General features: G+C 52.2%; 1 protein-coding gene across 1 annotated transcript in view; it reads left to right on the forward strand.

Annotated features, from left to right (window-relative positions):
- Nucleotides 1-23723, forward strand: part of LOC119977682 (tricarboxylate transport protein B, mitochondrial-like) — a 103944-nt gene that overhangs the window by 74730 nt on the left and 5491 nt on the right. Inside the window, exons 2-3 of the mRNA XM_038818863.1 lie at nucleotides 789-896; nucleotides 3491-3590. Coding sequence (XP_038674791.1) covers nucleotides 789-896; nucleotides 3491-3590 — 208 coding nt within the window. The remainder of the gene's footprint in view (nucleotides 1-788; nucleotides 897-3490; nucleotides 3591-23723) is intronic.

Below are 23723 nucleotides of genomic sequence, written 5' to 3' on the forward strand. Positions count from 1 at the left end.
CAGGTGAATGAGGGGGATCTCATCGAGACTTATCAAATTCTAACCGGACTAGACAGGGTAGATGCAGGAAGGATGTTCCCAACGATGGGTGTGTCCAGAACCAGGGGTCACAGCCTGAGGATTCTGGGTAAACCATTTCGGACAGAGGCGAGGAGACATTTCTTCACACAAAGAGTGGTGAGCCTGTGGAATTCATTACCACAGGAAGTAGTCGAGGCTAAGACATTGAATACATTCAAGAGGCGGCGGCGATTGGGATCAAGGTTGTGGGGAGAAAGCAGGATTAAGCCATATAGTTGGACGATCAGCCATGATCGTGACGAATGGCGGAGCAGGCTCGAAGGGTCGAATGGCCTCCTCCTGTTCCTACCTTCTATGTTTCTATGGCCTCACTCAACATCACGAAAAATACATAAAGTTCCTGGTTGCTCGCAGTCCGTGAGACACCCACACTCTTCCCACAGTGAAATCTGCCTGTGTGTGACCCTTACTCCCTTGCTATTTGTGGACTCTTGCTGTGCGCTAATTGACGGCTGTGCGTCCTGCGTGACAACAACAACTCCTCGAAAGTACTTGATTGGATGTAAAGCGCTTTGGGACGTCCCGAGGTTGGGAAAGGCGCTATGTTAATGCAAACATCTTCCTTTTCCACGGCCGTACGGGCAGCTCTTCAATCCCCTCTGAGTGACTAAGATTCCTTAGTCGGGAATCAATCCTGGGCTCTGAATGTGACCACTGTGTTTTGCTTCGTTGCTGGGGTTTAAGCGTTGATCATTTTTCTTGTGCAGGTGGGATTGCGGGAGGCATTGAGATCTGCATCACCTTCCCCACGGAGTACGTGAAGACACAGTTACAGCTGGACGAAAGGGCCAATCCTCCGAGATACAAGGGAATTGGTAAGGTCCGCGGATCTCACTCCCTGCACCGTTAGATGTTTTAGTTTTTAAGTCTTATTATTTGTTCCTTTTTAAAATTAAAAAAAAATCCCTCGCCTGGTGACAAAGTGGGATTGGGAGCAGGTGATTGGCTGTCGCGTCTCCGTCACCAGCGGCTGGTTAGGGAGATTGGCTGTGAGGCCCAGCAGCATTGCCTGGGGGTTTACCCGGAGTCTGGTTGTGAATTTGTCTGGATGGCTCAGTGAGGACAAGCTCTGTGTGACTGAGCCACACAACCCAGGCCACTCTCTGGACAGAGTGCCCACGGCTTGGGAAGGGGGGATTGGGGTGGGGCACACATCACTGGAATGGGCGTGGACGTGTCCTGGGTTAAGGGAGGGGGGGAAAGCACCCTCCTCCTCGTTCTCCTCCTCAACCCCCTCCTCCTCGACCTCCTCCTCCTTGATCTTCTCCTCCTCAGTTCCCTCCTTCTCCTCCTCAACACCCTCCTCCTCGTCCCTCTCTTCCTCGCCCTTCTCCTCTTCCTAGATCCTCTCCTCCTCAGTTCCCTCCTTCTCATCCTCCTCCTCGACTCCCTCCTCCTTCACATCCTCGACCCCTTCTGCCTCGTCCCTTGCTCTTTGCCCTCCTGATACCACTCCTCCTCAACCCCCTCCTCCTCACCCCCTCCTCCTCATCCTCCTTGAACCCCTCCTCCTCAACCTCCTCCTTACCCTCCCCCCTCGAGCCTCTGCTCCTTGTCCCCGCCTCCATGTCCCCCCCCCCTCATCATCCCTCCTCATCCACTGCTCTTCGTCCCCTCCTCTTCCTCGTCCCCCATATCCTCTTTGCCATCCTTCTCCTCATCTCCACCTCCTTGACCCCTCCTTCTAAAGACCCTCACCCTCCTTGACCCCTCCTCCTCATCCCCTCCTCTTTGTCTCCTCATCATCCCTCCTTCTAGTTGTCCTCCTCAAACCCCTCTTCCTCAGATGAAGCCTCAGCTGGATGTAAAAGATCTGATGGCAGTCCTGAGAGAAGAGCAGGGGTGTTCTCCATGTTTGCTGTCCAATATTTACCCCTCAGACATCATGAGCACAGAGATCAGCCTTCCTGTGCACAGGATGGTTTCTGCATTTGTTTACATACGGACAGTAACTACGCTGTTCACAGTACTGTGTTGCCATTAAATCTCTGTGAAATGGCGACGGGAAATCTCAGCTACTGAGTGGGCCCTCCTTCATGTCTGTGGGCCGGAAGATTGAAATTGGGGAGCAGCACTGCTGCCTCACGGCGCCGAGGTCCCAGGTTCGATCCCGGCCCCGGGTCACTGTCCGTGTGGAGTTTGCACAACCCAAAGATGTGCAGGGTAGGTGGATTGGCCACACTAAATTGCCCCTTCATTGGGAAAAAAATTAAAAAATTAAAACTAAATTTATAAAAGAAAAAAAAAGATTGAAATTGGGTTTGTTCACTAACCATGGGCGGGATTCTCCCCCACCCGGCGGGGCGGGGGTTCCTGGCGTAGCGGAGTGGCGCCAACCGCTCCGGCATCGGGCCTCCCCAAAGGGGCGGAATTCTCCGCACCTTTAGGGCCAAGCCCTCACATTGAGGGGCTAGGCCCGCGCCGGAGTGGTTGGCACCACGCCAACTGGCGCTAAAACCGGCACAACGGCCTTTGACGCCTGCCCCCCGGCGCCAGGACTGGCCGAAAGGCCTTCGCCAGTTCGCGCATGCTGCCGCTGACGTCACCACCGGCGCATGCGCGCTGGGGATTCTCTTCCGCCTCCGCCATGGTGGAGGCCATGGCGGCGGCGGAAGAGAAAGAGTGCCCCCACGGCACTGGCCCGCCGATCGGTGGGCCCCGATCGCGGGCCTGGCCACTGTGGGGGCACCCCCCGGGGTCCGATCACCCCTCGCCCCCCCCCCCCGCCCTCCCAGGACCCCGAGGGCCCGCTCGCGCCGCCGATCCCGCCGTTCAAACCTCGGCGGCGGGAGAGGCCTCCCAGCGGCGGGACTTCGGCCCATCGCGGGCCGGAGAATCGCCGCAGGGGGCTCGCCGATCGGGGTGGCGTGATTCCCGCCCCCGCCAATTCCCAGGTGGCGGAGAATTCCGGCCACGGCGGGGGCGGGATTTTCGCCAGTCCCGGGCGATTCTCCGACCCTGCGGGGGGGGGGGTCGGAGAATTTCGCCCCATGACCCTGAGAATAAGATTAAATAGATTAATGCAAGGGGCAGCACCATGGCGCAGTGGGTTAGCACTGCTACCTCGTGGTGCCGACAACCCGGGTTCGATCCCAGCCCCGGGTCACTGTCCGTGTTGATTTTGCACATTCTCCCCGTGTTAAAGCTGAGCAGGGTAGGTGGAATGGTCGTTGTCTGAAACCTCTGAAGTAGTGACTCAAATCTTAGGCCCTCTGATATTACCAATTGAGCCAAAACCGCGGCCCCCTCTAGGTGGAAGAACACAAGTGCGAGAGTCTCACTGGCCTTCCCCTGCTGCTAGGTGAAAGGGCGGGGGGGGGGGGGGGGGGGGGGGGGGGGGGGGGGGGGGGGGGGAATAAAGTGTAAGTTATTTTTAAGAGAACGAGACTGTGTTGGTTTTGTTTTCCAGGCGATTGTGTGAAGCAGACGGTACAAGGCCACGGGATAAAGGGGCTTTATCGTGGTTTGAGCTCCCTGTTGTACGGCTCTATTCCCAAAGCAGCAGTCAGGTATGTCCCTGCTTTGCTGTTACCAGACGTGTTTTACTTTGTTCTGAGGGTCAGGCGTGAATGTGTCTTCCAATACCTTTCATTTCCTTTTAATCATTGACGGGGTGTGGATGTCGCTGGCTCAGCCAACATTTGTTACCCATCCCTAATTGCCCTTGAACTTGGAAAATTGCTGGGCCATTTAAAAAAATATATAATCATTATTAGTGTCACAAGTAGGCTTACATTGATGAAGTTACTGTGAAAAGCCCCTAGTCGCCACATTCCGGCGCCTGTTCGGAGAGAGAATTCAGAATCTCCAATTCACCGAACACGCTCGTCTTTCGGGACTTGTGGGAGGAAACCGGAGCACCCGGAGGAAACCCAGGCAGACAAGGGGGAGAACATGCAGACTCCGCACAGACAGTGACCCAAGCTGGGAATCGAACCCGGGACCCTGGAGCTGTGAAGCAACAGTGCTAACCACTTAATGTGACCATCAATTCACTAGAGGCACGATTGGAAGTAAACTGTGGTTTTAATAGTCTTACAACTGAGCCTGCCTGCGACCAGAGGAACTGAGAGCAGGCTCACGGCTGCAGCACTTTATACTTCCGGTTAGTGGGAGGAGCCACGGGTGGAGCCCTGTACAAGCTCCTCATCTCCCCCTATGGGCAGAGCCGCACAACGACTCACATACAGAGCCCACAAGGACATAACACAATGCAATGCAATACAGTGTGAATTACAATGCAGTATAATTCACCACATCCACCGCCTGTAAAAAAATCAAGTCCGGCTGGGGTGACGGGTCTACAAGTTGAGCCGGTCCGGTGGCCGAGTCGTCCTTTGGGATCGGCGGAGCACCGGGGCTGCAGCCTCTTCGGGTGGCTGGGTGGTGACGGTCGGTGTGGGTATGAGGGAGGACTCCGGGGGTGTTTCGGTCCGAGCTCCATTCCTGACCGGTGCGACGGGCAAAGGGGGGCGCAGGAAACCTATAGGCGCGGGGGCGCAGAGCGTGGGGGGGTTGGGTGGGGTGTAGTGTGAGGGGTACCTCGGCGGTGATGGTGGTGGATCCTGCAGGCGCCAGGTCCCGGAGGGAAACGGTGTCCTGACGGCCGTCGGGGTATTCAATAAAGGCGTAGTGGGGGTTCGAGTGAAGCCCCTCTACTAGTGGGTTTTGTGTGTCCGGACGTGCTTCCGGAGGAGAACCGGGCCCAGTGTCCTCAACCAGCATGGGAGCGAAGCCCCCGTGGTAGTGCCCTAGGGAAAACAAATAGCCATTCGTGAGGGGTCTGGTTGGTGGCGGTGCATAGGAGGGACCTAATTGCATGGAGCCCGTCGGGGAGGACCTCCTACCAGTGGGAGGTCAGGAGATTCCTGGACCGGAGGGTCCATTCACTCTTCAGGTGAATGGACAAAGTTCCTTAGTCAAGAACAGGGCAGTCTATCCCTGGTGTCCATGGGACAATGTTTATCCCTCAATCAACATCACACGCTTATTTGGTCATCCTCACATTGCTGTTTGCTGTGTGCCCATTGGTTGCCATGTTTCCTACAAGACAACACGGACAAACACTTCAAACAAACTTCATTGACGGTCAAACACTTTGTGAAGTCTGTGTGAAGGGCACTCTAGTCGTCTTTGCATCTCTTTGCCTCCCTTCCCTCCTGTTCCCCCCCCCTCATTCTCGTCCATTTTGTTCCCTTTCCTCTCCTCCTGACTCTCTCCCTCTTTCCCCCCATCCCTCCCTCCATCTCCCCTTAGTGAAAGACAAATCCAGGAATTGTGCCAGGAAGCTTTCTTGCCTTCACACACGGATTGGGAGAGGGACTGCGGGGTCTGGTTGGTGGATAAAAAAAGGGCTGGAAGCGTGTCAGGATCAGTCAGATGAGAAGCTGAGGGAACAGCAGAGTTCTCCCTGGATAAATGAGCTAAGATGGGTTGGATTGCTGTTCCCCAGCTGGATCCATCCCCCCCGGTCTATCTCCCTGGGAAGCTGAATGGATCACCTGGGGGAGGGACAGATAAAACATTTTTAATGTGTGAGCTGAAATGGAGAAATCAGACAAAGGGCATTTTGATTTAATAAGTCTAGCATTGTGTGCAGAATAAAGGAATTGCTTTTAGCTGTGGGATTTAGGATTGAAGCCACATTTTAGTCGTCAATTCTTTGTCAACATCAGATTTGAACAGGCCCTGGCTTCGGAGTACTTGGTGCCAGGAGCTCATTGGGGAGTGATGCGGAGCAGGCGTGGAGCCTTTGAACATCAAACTCCCAGAGATTTAGGCTTTTAACCAACTCTATTTAGTTGTACCCTGAGCATTAGTACTGGCCGCCTCTGGGTACATTTTCTGAGAGTTAGTAAGTGGTCAAGAATCTCGGATAAGTTGGATGAATCAAGGCAGCTGATGTCTTCACGAGAAAATGAAACAATTCTTTGTTTGGAGCTTCCCGGGACAATCGCACATTCCGTACATCGTCCTGTTTTCTTCATCACCAAGACCGCCTCCAGCCCCCTCCTTACCATCGCGTGTCTCAGGCCACGCTGCTCCTGAAGTTCTCCAGATTCAACTTTTTCTTTTTTTAAATAAATTTAGTGTACCCTATTCATTTTTTCCAATGAAGGGGCAATTTAGCGTGGCCAATTCACCTAACCTGCACATCTTTGGGTTGTGGGGGCGAAACCCACGCAGACACGGGGAGAATGTGCAAACTCCACACGGACAGTGACCCAGAGCCGGGATCGAACCTGGGACCTCGGCGTTGTGAGGCAGCAGGGCTAACCCACTGCGCCACCGTGCTGCCCCAGATTAAATTATTCTGATCTCCTTCCTGCTGGCACCTTGCATCCTCCACAAACATGCGCTTACCCATAAACTCTGTACCCGTATCCAAACTCGGACCAGCTCTTGTCACCCATCGTCAGCTGTACCCGCTAACCTACATTGGCACGCATTCTGCCAAAGCCTCACTTCTAAAATTCTCAAAGATTCTCCGTCGCCCTGCACTCTCTGCAATCTCGCAACATGGCGGGAGATGGTGGTTCAGTGGTAATGTTGCAGGACCTGTAATCCAGAGGCCCCGAGTTATTGTTCCGGGGGGGAAACGGGTTCAATTCCCACCACGGCACCTGGTAGAATTTAAATTTGGTTAATAAAACCTGGAATTGAGGACCGCACGGTGGTTAGCACGGCTACCTCATGCCGCTGAGGTCCCAGGTTCGATCCCAGCTCTGGGTCACTGTCCGTGAGGAGTTTGCACTTTCTCCCCGTGTTTGCGTGGGTTTCGCCCCAACAACCCAAAGATGTGCAGGCGAGGCGGATTGGCCACACTAAATTGACCATTAATTGGAAAGCAATGAATTGGGTGCTCTAAATTTATTTTTAAAATTTTTTTTTCGAAACTCCGGTACTGAAAAGCTAGTCTCGGTTATGATGACCATAAAGCCATTGTCGATCATCGTAAAAAAACATCTGACTAATGTCCTTTAGGGAAGGAAATTTGCCATCCCCATAACAATGTTATTGACTCTTGACTGTGCTCTGCAATGGTGTGGCAGTTCAAAGGAAATTAAGGATGGGCAGCAAGGCTGGCCTTGCCAATGATGTCTGACGGAACCATCAATTCTACGGACACGTGCTTGTAGGATTAGAATAGCGGCTTTAATATACTTACAACAGAGCCAGCCTGTTCGCCGTTGAACTTTCGATGAACTGGCCGGCTGGCCCTGTGGCACGGATCTTTATACAGCAGCTCCAGGGGGAGGAGTTCTGGGCGGAGTCAAGGGGGGAGCCCAGTACAAACTCTCAAGTACTCCTAGAGCTACTCCCCCTGGTGGTCAGGTAGTGCAACTCCGCTTACAATATCAGTACGTATATACAATGGGAACAGAGTGACATTGGTAACTTATAACACCGTGTGAATCTCATTCACCACAATGTCCTCCCATGAAACAATTTTTCAAAAAAGCTCTCTGAGATCTCTGCACTCCTCCAATCCTGGCCTCTTGGTCACCGCTGTGGAATTTCAGCGTGTGAGCCCAAAACTGCACACAAATGCTCCAACTGAACTTACGTTTTCTGCTTGGGAAGTGGCACGGTGGCAGTTAGCATTGCTGCCTCACAGCGCCGAAGACCCAGGTTCGATCCCGGCTCAGTGTCACTGTCCGTGTGGAGTTTGCACATTCTCCCCGTGTCTGCGTGGGTCTCACCCCCACAACCCAAAGGCGTGCAGGGTAGGTGGATTGGCCACGCTAAATTGACCCTTAATTGGAAAAAAATAATTGGGCATTCTCATTTTTTAAAAAAAAGTTTTCTGCGTGGCTTAGTTAGTGGAATATTTGCCTCAGAATCGGAAGGTCAGAGGTTCAAACCAAGAGCTGAGATTGTGAAATCCAGGCGGACACCCCTCGTGCAGTATTGAGGGAGTGCGGCACTGTCAGAGGGTCAGTACTGAGGGAGTGCGGCGCTATCAGAGGGTCAGTACTGAGGGAGTGCCGCACTGTCAGAGGGTCTGTACTGAGGGAGTGCCGCACTGTCAGAGGGTCAGTACGGAGGGAGTGCTGCACTGTCAGAGAGTCAGTACTGAGGGAGTGCTGCACTGTCAGAGGGTCAGTACTGAGGGAGTGCTGCACTGTCAGAGGGTCAATACTGAGGGAGTGCTGCACTGTCAGAGGGTCTGTACTGAGGGAGTGCCGCTCTGTCAGAGGGTCTGTACTGAGGGAGTGCTGCACTGTCAGAGGGTCAGTACTGAGGGAGTGCTGCACTTTTAGAGGGTCAGTACTGAGGGAGTGCTGCACAGTCAGAGGGTCTGTACTGAGGGAGTGCTGAACTGTAGGAGGGTCAGTACTGAGGGAGTGCTGCACTGTCAGAGGGTCAGTACTGAGGGAGTGCTGCACTGTCAGAAGGTCAATACTGAGGGAGTGCTGCACTGTCAGAGGGTCTGTACTGAGGGAGTGCCGCTCTGTCAGAGGGTCAGTACTGAGGGAGTGCTGCACTGTCAGAGGGTCAATACTGAGGGAGTGCTGCACTGTCAGAGGGTCTGTACTGAGGGAGTGCTGCACTGTCAGAGGGTCAGTACTGAGGGAGTGCTGCACTGTCAGAGGGTCAGTACTGAGGGAGTGCTGCACAGTCAGAGGGTCTGTACTGAGGGAGTGCTGAACTGTAGGAGGGTCAGTACTGAGGGAGTGCTGCACTGTCAGAGGGTCAGTACTGAGGGAGTGCCGCACTGTCAGAGGGTCAGTACTGAGGGAGTGCCGCGCTGTCAGAGGGTCAGTACTGAGGGAGTGCTGCACTGTCAGAGGGTCAGTACTGAGGGGCTGCTGCTCTGTCAGAGGGTCAGCACTGAGGGAGTGCCGCACTGTCAGAGGGTCAGTACTGAGGGAGTGCTGCACAGTCAGGGGGTCTGTACTGAGGGAGTGCTGCACTGTCAGAGGGTCAGTACTGAGGGAGTGCTGCACAGTCAGAGGGTCTGTACTGAGGGAGTGCTGCACTGTAGGAGGGTCAGTACTGAGGGAGTGCTGCACTGTCAGAGGGTCAGTACTGAGGGAGTGCCGCACTGTCAGAGGGTCAGTACTGAGGGAGTGCTGCACTGTCAGAGGGTCAGTACTGAGTGAGTGCTGCCCTGTCAGAGGGTCAGTACTGAGGGAGTGCTGCACTGTCAGAAGGTCAGTACTGAGGGAGTGCCACACTATCAGAGGGTCAATACTGAGGGAGCGCTGCACTGTCAGAGGGTCAGTACTGAGTGAGTGCGGCATTGTCAGAGGGTCAGTACTGAGGGAGTGCTGCACTGTCAGAGGGTCAATACTGAGGGAGTGCTGCACTGTCAGAGGGTCTGTACTGAGGGAGTGCCGCTCTGTCAGAGGGTCAGTACTGAGGGAGTGCTGCACTGTGAGAGGGTAAGTACTGAGGGAGTGCTGCACTGTCAGAGGGTCAGTACTGAGGGAGTGCCGCACTGTCAGAGGGTCAGTACTGAGGGAGTGCCGCGCTGTCAGAGGGTCAGTACTGAGGGAGTGCTGCACTGTCAGAGGGTCAGTACTAAGGGGCTGCTGCTCTGTCAGAGGGTCAGCACTGAGGGAGTGCCGCACTGTCAGAGGGTCAGTACTGAGGGAGTGCTGCACAGTCAGGGGGTCTGTACTGAGGGAGTGCTGCACTGTCAGAGGGTCAGTACTGAGGGAGTGCTGCACAGTCAGAGGGTCTGTACTGAGGGAGTGCTGCACTGTAGGAGGGTCAGTACTGAGGGAGTGCTGCACTGTCAGAGGGTCAGTACTGAGGGAGTGCCGCACTGTCAGAGGGTCAGTACTGAGGGAGTGCTGCACTGTCAGAGGGTCAGTACTGAGTGAGTGCTGCCCTGTCAGAGGGTCAGTACTGAGGGAGTGCTGCACTGTCAGAAGGTCAGTACTGAGGGAGTGCCACACTATCAGAGGGTCAATACTGAGGGAGCGCTGCACTGTCAGAGGGTCAGTACTGAGTGAGTGCGGCATTGTCAGCGGGTCAGTACTGAGGGAGCGCCGCACTGTCAGAGGGTCAGTACTGAGGGAGTGCTGCACTGTCAGAGGGTGAGTACTGAGTGAGTGCGGCACTGTCAGAGGGTCAGTACTGAGGGAGTGCTGCACTGTCAGAGGGTCAGTACTGAGGGAGCGCACACTATCAGAGGGTCAGTACTGAGTGAGTGCGGCACTGTCAGAGGGTCAGTACTGTGGGAGTGCTGCATTGTCAGAGGGTCAGTACTGAGGGAGTGCGGCACTGTCAGAGAGTCAGTACTGAGGGAGTGCTGCATTGTCAGAGGGTCAGTACTGAGGGAGTGAGGCACTGTCAGAGGGTCAGTACTGAGGGAGCGCTGCACTGTCAGAGGGTCAGTACTGAGGGAGTGCTGCATTGTCAGAGGGTCAGTACTGAGGGAGCGCTGCACTGTCAGAGGGTCAGTACTGAGGGAGTGCTGCACTGTCAGAGGGTCAGTACTGAGGGAGTGTTGCACTGTCAGAGGGTCAGTACTGAGGGAGTGCCGCACTGTCAGATGGTCAGTACTGAGGGAGTGCCGCACTGTCAGAGGGTCAGTACTGAGGGAGTGCCGCACTGTCAGAGGGTCAGTACTGAGGGAGTGCTGCAATGTCAGAGGGTCAGTACTGAGGAGGTGCCACACTGTCAGAGGGTCTGTACTGAGGGAGTGCTGCACTGTCAGAGGGTCAGTACTGAGTGAGTGCTGCACTGTCAGAGAGTTTGTACTGAGGGAGTGCTGCACTGTCAGAGGGTCAGTACTGAGGGAGCGCACACTATCAGAGGGTCAGTATTGAGGGAGTGCTGCACTGTCAGAGGTTGAGTACTGAGTGAGTGCGGCACTGTCAGAGGGTCAGTACTGAGGGAGTGCTGCATTGTCAGAGGGTCAGTACTGAGGGAGCGCTGCACTGTCAGAGGGTCAGTACTGAGGGAGCACTGCAGTGTCAAAGGGTCAGTACTGAGGGAGTGCTGCACTGTCAGAGGGTCAGTACTGAGGGAGTGTTGCACTGTCAGAGGGTCAGTACTGAGGGAGTGCTGCACTGTCAGAAGGTCAGTACTGAGGGTGCTGCACTGTCAGAGGGTCAGTACTGAGGGAGTGTGGCACTGTCAGAGAGTCAATACTGAGGGAGTGCCGCACTGTCAGAGGGTCAGTACTGAGGGAGTGCCGCACTGCCAGAGGGTCAGTACTGAGGGAGTGCTGCACTGTCAGAGGGTCAGTACTGAGGGAGTGCTGCACTGTCAGAGAGTCAGTACTGAGGGAGTGCTGCACTGTCAGAGGGTCAGTACTGAGGGAGTGCCGCACTGTCAGAGAGTTAGTACTGAGGGAGTGCAGCACTGTCAGAGGGCCAGTACTGAGGGAGTGCCGCACTGTCAGAGAATCAGTACTGAGGGAGCGCTGCACTGTCAGAGGGTCAGTACTGAGGGAGTGCTGCACTGTCAGAGGGTCAGTACTGAGGGAGTGCTGCACTGTCAGAAGGTCTGTACTGAGGGAGTGCGGCACTGTCAGAGGGTCAGTACTGAGTGGGTGCTGCGCTGTCAGAGGGTCAGTACTGAGGGAGTGCCGCACTGTCAGAGGGTCAGTACTGAGGGAGTGCTGCACTGTCAGAGGGTCAGTACTGACGGAGTGCCACACTGTCAGAGGGTCAGTACTGAGGGAGCGCTGCACTGTCAGACAGTCAGTACTGAGGGAGTGGTGCACTGTCAGAGGGTCAGTCCTGAGGGAGTGCCGCACTGTCAGAGGGTCAGTACTGAGGGAGTGGTGCACTGTCAGAGGGTCAGTACTGAGGGAGCGCTGCACTGTCAGAGGGTCAGTACTGAGGGAGTGCTGCACTGTCAGAGGGTCAGTACTGAGGGAGTGCTGCACTGTCAGAGGGTCAGTACTGAGGGAGAGCTGCACTGTCAGAGGGTCAGTACTGAGGGAGTGCCGCACTGTCAGAGGGTCAGTACTGAGGGAGTGCTGCACTGTCAGAGGGTCAGTACTGAGGGAGAGCTGCACTGTCAGAGGGTCAGTACTGAGGGAGAGCTGCACTGTCAGAGGGTCAGTACTGAGGGAGAGCTGCACTGTCAGAGGGTCAGTACTGAGGGAGTGCTGCACTTTCAGAGGTGACATTTCTTCAGTGAAACAATAAACCAATGCCTCCCAAGAAACCAATGTTCGCCCAGAACAGGAAGTGGCCCAATGGCTATTGTTTTGAACACGAAGTGATCCAATCGCTATTGTTTTGAACAGCAAGTGATCCAATGGCTATTGTTTTGAACAGGAAGTGATCCAATGGCTATTGTTTTGAACAGGAAGTGATCCAATGGCTATTGTTTTGAACAGGAAGTGATCCAATGGCTATTGTTTTGAACAGGAAGTGATCCAATGGCTATTGTTTTGATGAACAGGAGAGTTCTCCCATGTGTTATGGCCAATATTCGATTAATGTGACCAAAAACAAAATTACCTGTTAATTATCACCTCGGTGTGTGTGGGAGCTTGCTGTGCGCAATTTGGCGGCTGCATCATTTTCTGCATTGAACAGTGACTAGACTTGTAAACGTACCTCATTGGTGAGACAGCACTTTCGGCCGTCCTTAGGCTGTGAAAGACACTCGATAAATGCAAAGCTTTGGTATAATTTAAATGAGAGACCATTCTTGCAACACCCTAATCACTTCTCAGCTGTTCCCAAGAAGGGGAATGTACTCACTTTGAAACTGGTTTTTCCGGCCTCGATAATGTGACTGCAGTGAATTTGCACAGAGGGTGACGTTGATAATGAAAGGGCTCTTTCGGCGATTTAAGTAAAGGGTGGCTGGAGCCTGTAATGAAATATACTTCAGAGGGGTTGCGCATTAATTCCAAAGCATCCCTAAATGATAGAGGAATGGGTGAATATTCCGCAGCTGCTTTTATGTTGGCAGGTTAAGTAGGGAGGTAGGAAATGCTGCTCGATAAAATACAAAGATCCAACTTGTTTCCCCTCCACCATTCGAATTGCCAAGCAATACAAGAATTGGGGAGTTGTTGACTAATCATAGCAACCAGTCTCATCAAAACCCTCCTGTGATGTGCCCGAGGACCTTCATTATGTTAAAGGCAACTTACCCCCCAATTTTCTTTTTGTAGTGTACATCCTGTTTGTTTAAGTATGTAGCCCTTTAATTTTCCATGGTAACTGAAAGGTTACTTGTACCTATCTGCGGAGGAACTTTTGGATATAGAGCACTGTGGCCGAGCAGCTTAGAGGAAATATTGGTCTATTGCGCCATTATAAATGCACATTATTGTTGCTGTGGCCTACAACAGATCTAGACACGAGGTGATGAACCCCCCCACCCCCTGATTGGTGTTGGGGCGGGGGGTGGGGGGGCGGGGGGGTGTAGAAACCCGAGACCAGTCCTCTGAGCATGCTCCACTGACCACGTGTCAAGTCTCAGGTTACTCCGATACTGGATCACAAAGCTATTGTTTTGAAATAAACCTGTTGGACTTTAACCTGGTGTTGGAAGACTTCCTACTGAGCCCACCCCAGTCCAACGCCGGCATCTCCACGTCAATGAAATATTGGGCAGGGTTTCCCCACAGGTATAGGTCTCCGAAGTTGGGGGTCAAATGGGGTTCCCAACCCCACACTTAGCAGCGGTGAGAGCAGCTGTGTGATCTTGTGGGAGGCAACCCCAAATTTACCATGTTACAACCCCTTGGGCTAGGACACGGTGAGTTCCAGCCCCACCTGACCCAGAGTCCCAACACAACTGAAATTAATAAATATTGCTCAGAAAAATACCCAAAGTCTTTGCCCTCAGCTGCCCAATAGTTACAGTCACCAGGTTTGTAAATGTAAACACAATTAAGTTTATTGAAAACAATAACGATAATTAAATATGCAATTACAACAGGTTCGCTATTATCCAATTCCTAACGCCCTCTCCCAACTAGCCCCCACCCTCCATACACACACACACACAAGACAGACAAACAAACACAAAGGGGGGGAAGAAGGTGTAGCTCAGTTGGCTGGACAGCTGGTTCATGATGCAGAGCGAGGCCAGCAGCGTGGGTTCAATTCCTGTGCCGGCTGAGGTTATTCATTAAGGCCCCGTCTTCTCAACCTCCCCTTTTGCCCGAGGTACGGTGATCTTTAGGTTAAATCACCACCAATCAAGCGAGAGAGAGAGAGAGGAAAACTCCACCCATTGTTTGCGCAGGTTAGAATGGTACCAATATCTCCTGATTAGAACAGAGAAGGTTAAGAGGAGATTGGATAGAGATATTGATAGATTAAATGAGGCTAAATTGCTTCAAGTGGCAGGATGTTCGGTAAGCAGAGGGGCCAAGCAGCAGAGGAAAGGTGAGGAGAAATGTCTGTACACAGTGAGCTGTTACAATGTGGGACACACCATCTGGAAGGATGGTGGAAGCAATTTTGATTGTCTTCAAAAGACAACCGGTGAGATACTTGAAGGGGAATATAGAGTCCGTGCCCTCTAGTTCTTGATGGGAAAGGGGCAGGGGAGTGGGATTAATTAGGCAGCTCCATCAAAGGGCTGGCAAATTCATGATGGCTGAATGGTCTCCCTCAGTGCTGAGTCAGAGTACCGCCTCTAATGTGAAGTGTCACGTGTTCAAACCCTGTGCTTAGGGGAGGGATAGAATGCATTGCAAGATCTTTACAGTGCAGAATGAGGCCATTCGGCCCATCGAGTCTGTACTAGCACATCTCACTCCCCTGCTTTATCCCCGTGAACCTGCACATTCTTTCTTTTCAGCTAACAACACAATTTCCTTTTGAATACCTCGATCAAACCGGCCTCCACCACCTTCTCAGGAAGTTGCTTCTAGACTCCAACCACCCTCTGGGTGAAAAGAATTTTTCCTCGCATCACCTCTGCTCCTCTTGCCCACCATTTTGAGTCTGTGCCCTCTCGTTCTTGATGCTCTCTTGAATGTGAACAGTTTCCATACCATCAACGTCCTGGAGGTTGTTCCCACTGGCGGGTGAAACTAGAACTATGGGACACAGCCTCAAAATAAGGGGGAGCAGATTTAGGATTGAGTTGAGGAGGAACTTCTTCACCCAAAGGGTCGTGAATCTGTGGAATTCTCTGCCCAGTGAAGCAGTTGAGGCTACCTCGTTGAATGTTTTTAAGGCAAAGGTAGATAGTTTTTTCAACAGTAAAGGAATAAAAGGTTACGGTGAGCGGGTGGTAAGTGGAGCTGAGACCACAAAAGATCAGCCATGATCTCATTGAATGGCGGAGCAGGCTTGAGGGGCCAGATGGCCTACTCCTGCTCCTAGTTCTTATGTTCTTAATAGCTCCCTCAAGTCTCCTCTCAACCTTTTCCCAAGGAAAACAGTCTCCAATCTGTTGTCATAGCTACAGTTCTTTATCCCTCAAATCCTTCTTGTGAATCTCCTCTGTCACTTTCTCCAATGCCTTTATATCCTTCCTCAAATATGGAACCCAGAACAGGACGCAATATTCCAGATGAGATCTGAGTCTTGTACGAGTTCAACATGATCTCCTCACTGTTGTACTCAATGCCCCTATTAATATATGCTTATTGACTGCTCTCTCAACATCCCCTTCCATCTTCAAAGACTATTGTGTACGTACACCGAGGTCCTTCTGTTCCTGCACCTCCCTCTATTTTATACTCTCACCATATTCTTCCTGCCAAAATGAATCGCCTGACACTTCTCTGCATTGAACCTCATCTGCCACTTGTCAGCCCAATCCGCCAACACATTCACATCCTTTTGAAGTTCTCAATTATCTTCATCACAGTTGATAAAGTTTCAAACCTTTTTACCATCTGCAAATTTTGAAATCACGACCCGGAACACCACAGTCTAGGTCATTGATATACCACAGTAAGAAGTCTTACAACACCAGGTTAAAGTCCAACAGGTTTGTTTCAAACACGAGCTGTCGGAGTACTGCTCCCTCCTCAGGTGGCCTCCTTCCTGAGGAAGGAGCAGTGCTCCGAAAGCTCGTGTTTGAAACAAACCTGTTGGACTTTAACCTGGTGTTGTAAGACTTCTTACTGTGCTCACCCCAGTCCAACGCCGGCATCTCCACATCATTGATATACCAGCAAGAGCAAGGATCCCAACACTGACTCCTGGTGGCTCTGTTTTCTGTGACTCAGTCAAATTCTTATCCAAGTGGCCAATTTGGCGTCAGCACCTTGACGTTTCCGAGGCTAGATACTGCCCCTTTCACTCTGTGAGTGTCTGTGTGCATTGAGTGAGTCAGGGTGCAGCTTACCTGAGCTGCTCCCCTACAGTTGCCGATTCATCAGCCAGGGCCCTCCCTATGAGGAGGATTGCATTTTATCTGTTGGCTGTCACATCTCCTGGGAAATGTCTTAAAGATTTCAGATAAACAGCAGCCGATCTGCACCTGGCCGATTCCCATAAACAAGGTTGAGCTAAGTGGCGAGCAGTTCTAGTTTTTAATGATGTTATTACTGAGACACCACGCTCTCTCGTTACTGTACTGACGTGCCAGCCTAGATTAAACGTCTGCTGTGCGGCTTTCTAACACAAATCTGTGGCTCGGAGTGTCCGCGTCACGTGAATCGTCCAAAACTCTGCTGCCCGTGTCCTAACTCACAGCACCAGGTCCTGTTCCCCTGTCACCCCTTGTGCCCGCTGATCTACACTGGCACCCGGTTAAGGAACCGGGTCACCTGAGTCATCCTGAGGAAGGAGCTGAGCTCCGAAAGCTAGCGATTCGAAACAAACCTGTTGGACTTTAACCTGGTGTTGTCAGACTTCTTACTGTGCTCACCCCAGTCCAACGCCGGCATCTCCACATCATAGAAAGAATGCTGAAGAGATTTACGAGGATGCTACCAGGACTTGATGGCCTGAGCTATAAGGAGAGGCTGGATAGGCTGGGACTTTTCTCCCTGGAGTGTAGGAGGCTTAGGGGTGATCTTATAGAGGTCTATAAAATAATTAGGAGCATAGATGAGGTAGATAGTCGTCATCTTTTCCCAAAGGTCGAGGAGTCTAGAACTAGAGGGCATAGGTTTAAGGTGAGAGGGGAGAGATACAAAAGAGACCAGAGGGGAAATGTCTTCAGACAGAGGGTGGTGAGCATCTGGAATGGGCTGCCAGAGGCAGTGGTAGAGGTGGGTACAATTTAGCCCTTTGTAAAAGCAGTTAGACAGTTACATGGGCAGGTTGGGTATAGAGGAATATGGCCCAAATGCAGGCAAGTGGGACTAGCTTAGTGATAGAAACGGGTCGGCAAGGACAAGCTGGGCCGAAGGGCCTGTTTCCAGGCTGTAAACATCTCTGACTCTATGAATCTATCTCTATGACCTCCAACTCCTTTGAGATGTGTCTGCTTCTCCAGTACTGGATTCTTGAGCATCCAGATAGTCGGACGCTTTTTCCCAGGGTGGAAGAGTCAATTACTATGCGGGCATAGGTGAGGGGAAAGGTTTAGAGGAGACGTACGAGGCATGATTTTTACACAGAGGGTAGTGGGTGCCTGGAACTCGCTGCCGGAGGAGGTGGTGGAAGCAGGGACGATAGTGACGTTTAAGAGGCACCTTTACAAATACATGAATAGGATGGAAATTTTGTTTTATTCGTTCATGGGGTGTGGGCGTGGCTGGCCGGGCCAGCATTTATTGCCCATCCCAGACGGCATTTAAGAGTCAACCACACTGCTGTGGATCTGGAGTCACAAGTAGGCCAGACCGGGTAAGGACGACACTGCGACGCAGTGGTTAGCACTGGGACTGCAGCACTGAGGACCCGGGTTCGAATCCCGGCCCTGGGTCACTGTCCGTGTGGAGTTTGCACATTCTCCCCGTGTCTGCGTGGGTCTCACTCCCACAACCCAAATATGTGCTGGTTAGGTGGATTGGCCGCGCTAAATTGCCCCTTGATTGGGGAAAGAAATATAATTGGATACTCTAAAATTGGAAAAAAAAATCTTTAAACTTTTAATTCCAGATTATTTTTTACTGAATTCAAATTTCACCACCTGCAAGGTAGGATTCGATCCCAGCTCCCCAGTCCATTAATCTGGCTGTCTGGATTACTCGTCTAGCGACAATAGCACTGCCCCATTGGGACAATAGCACAGCCCCACCGTCTCCCCGAGAGGGATATGGACCCCAGCAGCCGCAGAAGGTTTTAGTTTGGACAGGCACCGTGATCGGCCCAGGCTTGGAGGGGCCGAATGGCCTGTTCCTGTGCTGAACAGTTCTTTGTTTTTTGGTCTATCCCCGAATTTAATCGTCCAGCTGTGTGATGCCAGAGCGAGTGGGGGAGGTGAGGGAGTGGGGGGGGGGGGGGGGGGGGGGGGGTGTAGGAGTTGATGAGTAGTGGGGAGAGGTGGGTCAGTGGTTTTGGCCGGAACAGTTTGGCCTCAGAGCTAAGAATCTTGCCTCGGCACCGAGTCCAGGACAGTTCTGCCATTCGCCACAGCGCATGTTCAGGGTCACCTCCAAGTGCACATTGTAGTGTCTCGTCCACTACCAGCTGATCCATCTGAGTCCCCAGTTAGCCAATTGGAGCACTCAACTGAACAGCCAATCAGGGCACCAAAAGAAGCCCCAATCAGGATGGTATGTCGCCAGGGCGGCACGGGTCCCCTTTTTGTTTCAGGCAGTTCCCCTTTAAGGGACTGTCCCTTTAATTAGTCCCTCAGTTTTATTGGATTTAGTTTCCTTGGTTATTTACGTTGCTCAGAATGGTTGGAGGAAAACAAACTCTGTGCTGGCCAGAGTCTCCGCTTTGACCTTCAGCATTGTCACCCCGGACGCTTACAAACCCAGATGACCCCCTGATCACCCCCCCCCCGCCACACAAAGGGAGTAATGACCCAGGGTTTGGGAATCCCTGTCCTGAGCTCTGGAATTGCCATCTCCCTACCTCTGGAGCTAGTCTTTGTCCCCTGGCAGACTCGTCTCTACAGGAACACACATATTGACCTCTGACCAATAATCACAGTCAGCCTTCTCCTACACGTAGGAACACAAGTGAATTGCCAGTTCATGCCCATCACCTGAATATGTTTAAATGCTTAATTCAGGTGCATTCAACACTCTTAACCTTCTGTACGTTACTCCTTACTACTCACCGCTTTGACCGAGCTTTCACTCACCTCTCCCATAATGCCTTGGTGTGGCTTCATGTCACATTTTGTTGATAATGTTGCTGTGAAGCAACAGGTGACGCTTTACTAGTTTAAAGCCGTTCGTAGAATTTACAGTGCAGAAGGAGGCCATTCGGCCCATCGAGTCTGCACTGGCTCTTTGAAAGAGTACCCAAACCCACACCCCCATCCTATCCCCATAACCCAGTAACCCCACCCAACACTAAGGGCAATTTTGGATACTAAGGGCAATTTATCATGGCCAATCCACCTAACCTTCACATCTTTGGACTGTGGGAGGAAACCGGAGCACCCGGAGGAAACCCACGCAGACACGGGGAGGACGTGCAGACTCTGCACAGACAGTGACCCAAGCCGGGAATCGAACCTGGGACCCTGGAGCTGTGAAGCAATTGTGCGAACCACTATGCTGCCGTGCTGCCCTAAACGTTATACCAATGCAAGTTGTTGTTGCAGCTACTGGACCCTGGGGCGGGGGGGTCAGTTGCAAGGTTGACGTCAGAGCCAAGTCCTATCAGATAGACGAGAAGCAACGGTCCATCGGGATGGTGGTGGCGAGCCGAATTAATGAACCATCCGTGTGCTGTAGGTGCACCCACCATGCTGTTAGGGAGTGAGTTCCAGGTGTTTGACCCGGCACAACTGAAGGAAGGGCTGATTGATTTCCAAGTCAAGGTGGTGCGTGGCTGGCGGGACACTAGGAGGAATTTATCGAGTGTTACACTTCTGCTGCCGTTAGTGGGGAAGACTAAAAGTTAGAAGACAGTCATTAATAAACACGATAGGGAATTCAGGAGTGGTGGAACGCGCTCCTTCCGGGAGTGATCGAGGCAAATAGATGGATTCAGGAGAGATACGGGAAACAGGGGGGGGGGGGGGAGAAAGGAGTGGAAGGACACGGAGGCAGCACGAGTTGAAGTACAAGTGGGTGGAGGCTCATGTGGAGCATAAACACCAGCATAGACCAGTTGGGCCGAATGGCCTGCTTCTGTGCTGTACAGAAAGCACAGGCAGAAAGTGCTGTTTGGTCAGTCCTGGCAGAGGGGTTGTCACGTGGGTTACAAGATTCTGAAGGGATTTGACAAAAGTGGATGCCGCGAGATTGTTTCCGCTGGACAGGAAGTCTTGTAGCTACGAGGAGAGATTGGATAGGTTGAGGTTAATTTTCCTTGGAACAAAGAAGGCTGAGGGGTGACTTAATTTTAAAAATATGTTTCCAATTAAGGGGCAATTTAGCGTGGCCTACCCTGCACATCTTTTGGGTTGTGGGGGTGAGACCCAGACACGGGGAGAATGTGAAAACTCCACACGGACAGTGACCCAGAGCCGGGATCGAACCTGTGTCCTCGGCGCCGTGAGGCAGCAGTGCTAACTACTGCGCCACCGCGCCGTCCCTATTTTCTATGTTTGGTGATCCTCCCCTTGTGACAATCAGACTTCCAACTGTGTCAGACACTGGAGGTCCCTGGCAGAGAAAAATGAGATATTTCAGTAACACCTTTATCACATTGTGGGAAATCACAGCGCTGTTTCTCACGCTCAGTCAATGTGCTGCGACAGTTAGCAATAGCAACTAGGAATATGTACAAACTGTTTAACCTGCTTAGCTATCTCCTAATTACACATAAAACCTTGAACGCACAGGGCACTTTTCGAAAAAGAATGTTAAATGTCTGGGATTTAAAAAAAACGTTTCTGTATGAAGTCTGCTGTGAACATGTTGCCCTTTTGACTGTGTTTCATTAGCGCTTTTCACCGCAGTAAACGTCCCACCGTGCCTCACAGGGGTGTCATCAGCTGAAAGTCTGTCACCAAACCACATGAGCTGTCAGGTTTGGTGCTTGGAAGAGTTGGGTTTTGAAGAAGTGTCTGCAAAGAAGAGATAGAGAGCTAGAAAGGGAGAGAGAGGTTTAGCGACGGAATTCCAAGGGGGTTGCCGTTTTCCATAGGAGTAATGAAGGAATCAAGCCAAGTCTGTTTTGTTATGCTCTTGACGTAGCATAAGCTGCTTCCTTGATGTGCACTCTGACATAGGAAGGTTCAGACTTGGAGATAGCTTTAACACATTTATTAAACTGTTAACAATTCTCCTACTTGGATTCGACTCTCCTGTTAATCCTGCTATAGCTACTCAGACTGACGAACCAGTCTGCTACAATCCACGTGGTGGGTGTGATGTGTTTCAAATCAACCCTGTGTACTCACTGAGTGTCTCCACTGGAAAGAGGAAGATCATGTGCGCTGTGTCCTTTTATATGGGTTGGTGTAATGCCCCCCTGTGGTAGCGTCACCTCTGTGTGTATCGTGAATGCCCATTGGTCGTGTCCTATCTTACTGGCCTATTGGTTGAGTGTCTGTGTGTCATGTCTCTGGTGCTCCCTCTAGTGTCTATCTAGTCCACGTGTATTTACATTAACCCCTTGTGTATTTACAGTGATGCACATCACCACAAAGTCCACAAAAGGAACATTTGGTGCCTCTTCGATCGGCATTCCGGACCACTGTCCTGGGATAGCTCCACAGTGTTAGCTCCTGCCTTATGCCAACCTCAAACTCCCGGAGCCACAAAGCGGAGTCTTTGGGCGAGATTCTCCGATTCCTGATGCCGATTCCGTAATCGACGATCAGCGGAGAATCCGCTTTGCAACGGAATCTGGGGCGGTGCCCAGTTATACGCGGGATTCGCATGCTCCGCCCACTCCGAAACGGCGTCATCGCGGTGCGCGCTGCACGCCGTTGGGACGGCCGCAGGACATCACCTGACGGCCCCTCCGCCGATGCTCCGCCCCCGTTGGGCCGAGTTCACAAGCGTGCGGTTGACGTGTGGCCCCAGCCGGTCGGGATCCGGCGTGGCGGCTGCGGACTGTACCCAGTGCCGCCACAGTCGGGCGGGAGCTGTGCTGCTGGCTGGGGGGTGGGGTTTCAGCGAGGGCTGGGGGGGGGGGACCGGTGGGGGTGGCCAGGGGGAGCGAGAGGGTGTCCGGGGACACTATCTGGCAGGTTGGGTCCTCGCACGTCTGGCACCGTGTTTTACGGCGCGACGGCTACAGGGCGTCGCCGTGCGCATGCCCGCCCGCGGACCCGGCAATTCTCCACCCGATTATTTTGTGGAGGCCGGGCGATTCACGTGACACAGCTGCTGGACCCTCACCAGTCGCAGCATCGGTGAGGGGGCGCCGCTGATTCATTCCATGTAAAACGCCAGCGATCCTCTTCTTAGCATCAGAATCGGAGATTCTGGTCCTTTATTTTCATCCATTTACAGGCTGCGGGTGCCCAGCATTTATTAACCATTTCTAGCTGCCCGAGAAGCTAGTGGAGGGGCAGAGAGAAACAATGAAAGATAGTGACAGAGAGAGGGAGAGAGAGAGAGAGAGACAGGAACATCATGAGAGGCTGGTACAGAGATAGAGGAGAAGTCAGATGGGGAGAAAGACAGAGACAGAAAGAGAGAGGGTTTTTTAAAAAACTAATTAATGGGAGGTGGGCATCGCTGGCTAGGCCAACATTTACTGCCCATCACTCATTGCCTTTGAGAAGGTGGTGGTGAGCTGCCTTCTTGAACAGATGCAGTCTCTGAGGTATAGGTACACCCACTGTGCTGTTAGGGAGGGTGTTCCAGGGTGTTGCCCCAGCGACAGTGAAGGAACGGCGATATATTTCCAGGTCAGGGTGGTGAGTGACTTGGAGGGGATCCTCCAGGTGGTGGGGTTCCCAGGTATCTGCTGCCCTTGTCCTTCTAGATGGTAGTGGTCGTGGGCTTGGAAGGTTACTGCCTCAGGAGTGAAGGAGAGACAGTGACAAAGGGAGACCAATTCTGAGTGATGGAGAATGGGAGAGACACAGAGACAAATAGAGAGAGGGAGAGAAAGGGACAGGGGTAAGAAGACTGGTGGACAGAGGGAGAGCGCAGGACGGAGAGGGACAGAAGGGAGTGAGAAAGTGAAAGAGAGACGGCAGGGTAATCGACAGATGGACTGAGAGAGAGTGAAAGGACAGACAGAAAGAGAAAGAGAGAGTGAGTGAGAGAGAGAGAAGGACAGAAAGAGAGTGAAAGGCAGCTGCGGACAGAGACTGCTGGTATGACTCAGTTGTTTACTGAGCCACTTCGGCAGCAGTGAAAGAGTTAACCACGTTAAGGTGGAATTAAATAACACCGTGAATAACACCATCATCTTGTCAATCAGGTCGGCCACAAATGTCTCCAAGTCGTTGACATGCAGCCCGGTTCGTGACACAGTGGCCCGATCTGATCTGGGAATCACCCATTACCTGTGATTGGTGGATGCAGGACATGTCTGGACTTGGCCCCCTAATGCCATTGTCTAGTATTTACACCCACACTGTAACCCTTGACTGACCCCTGCTGGCAGAATGGATATTGCAGCAGCAAGCTGTGCCACCTGCTTAACACAACAAACTCTTCCTCTGTTTCAAAAGGATGCAAAATTGCGGGAAGCTTATGCCCGATTTGACAGCAACACTTTCTGTGGATCAATGTCACTCATTGCAGTCTTCATGGA

Source organism: Scyliorhinus canicula, chromosome 1 (genome assembly GCF_902713615.1).
Source record: "Scyliorhinus canicula chromosome 1, sScyCan1.1, whole genome shotgun sequence".
NCBI classification, from domain to species: Eukaryota; Metazoa; Chordata; class Chondrichthyes; order Carcharhiniformes; family Scyliorhinidae; genus Scyliorhinus; species Scyliorhinus canicula.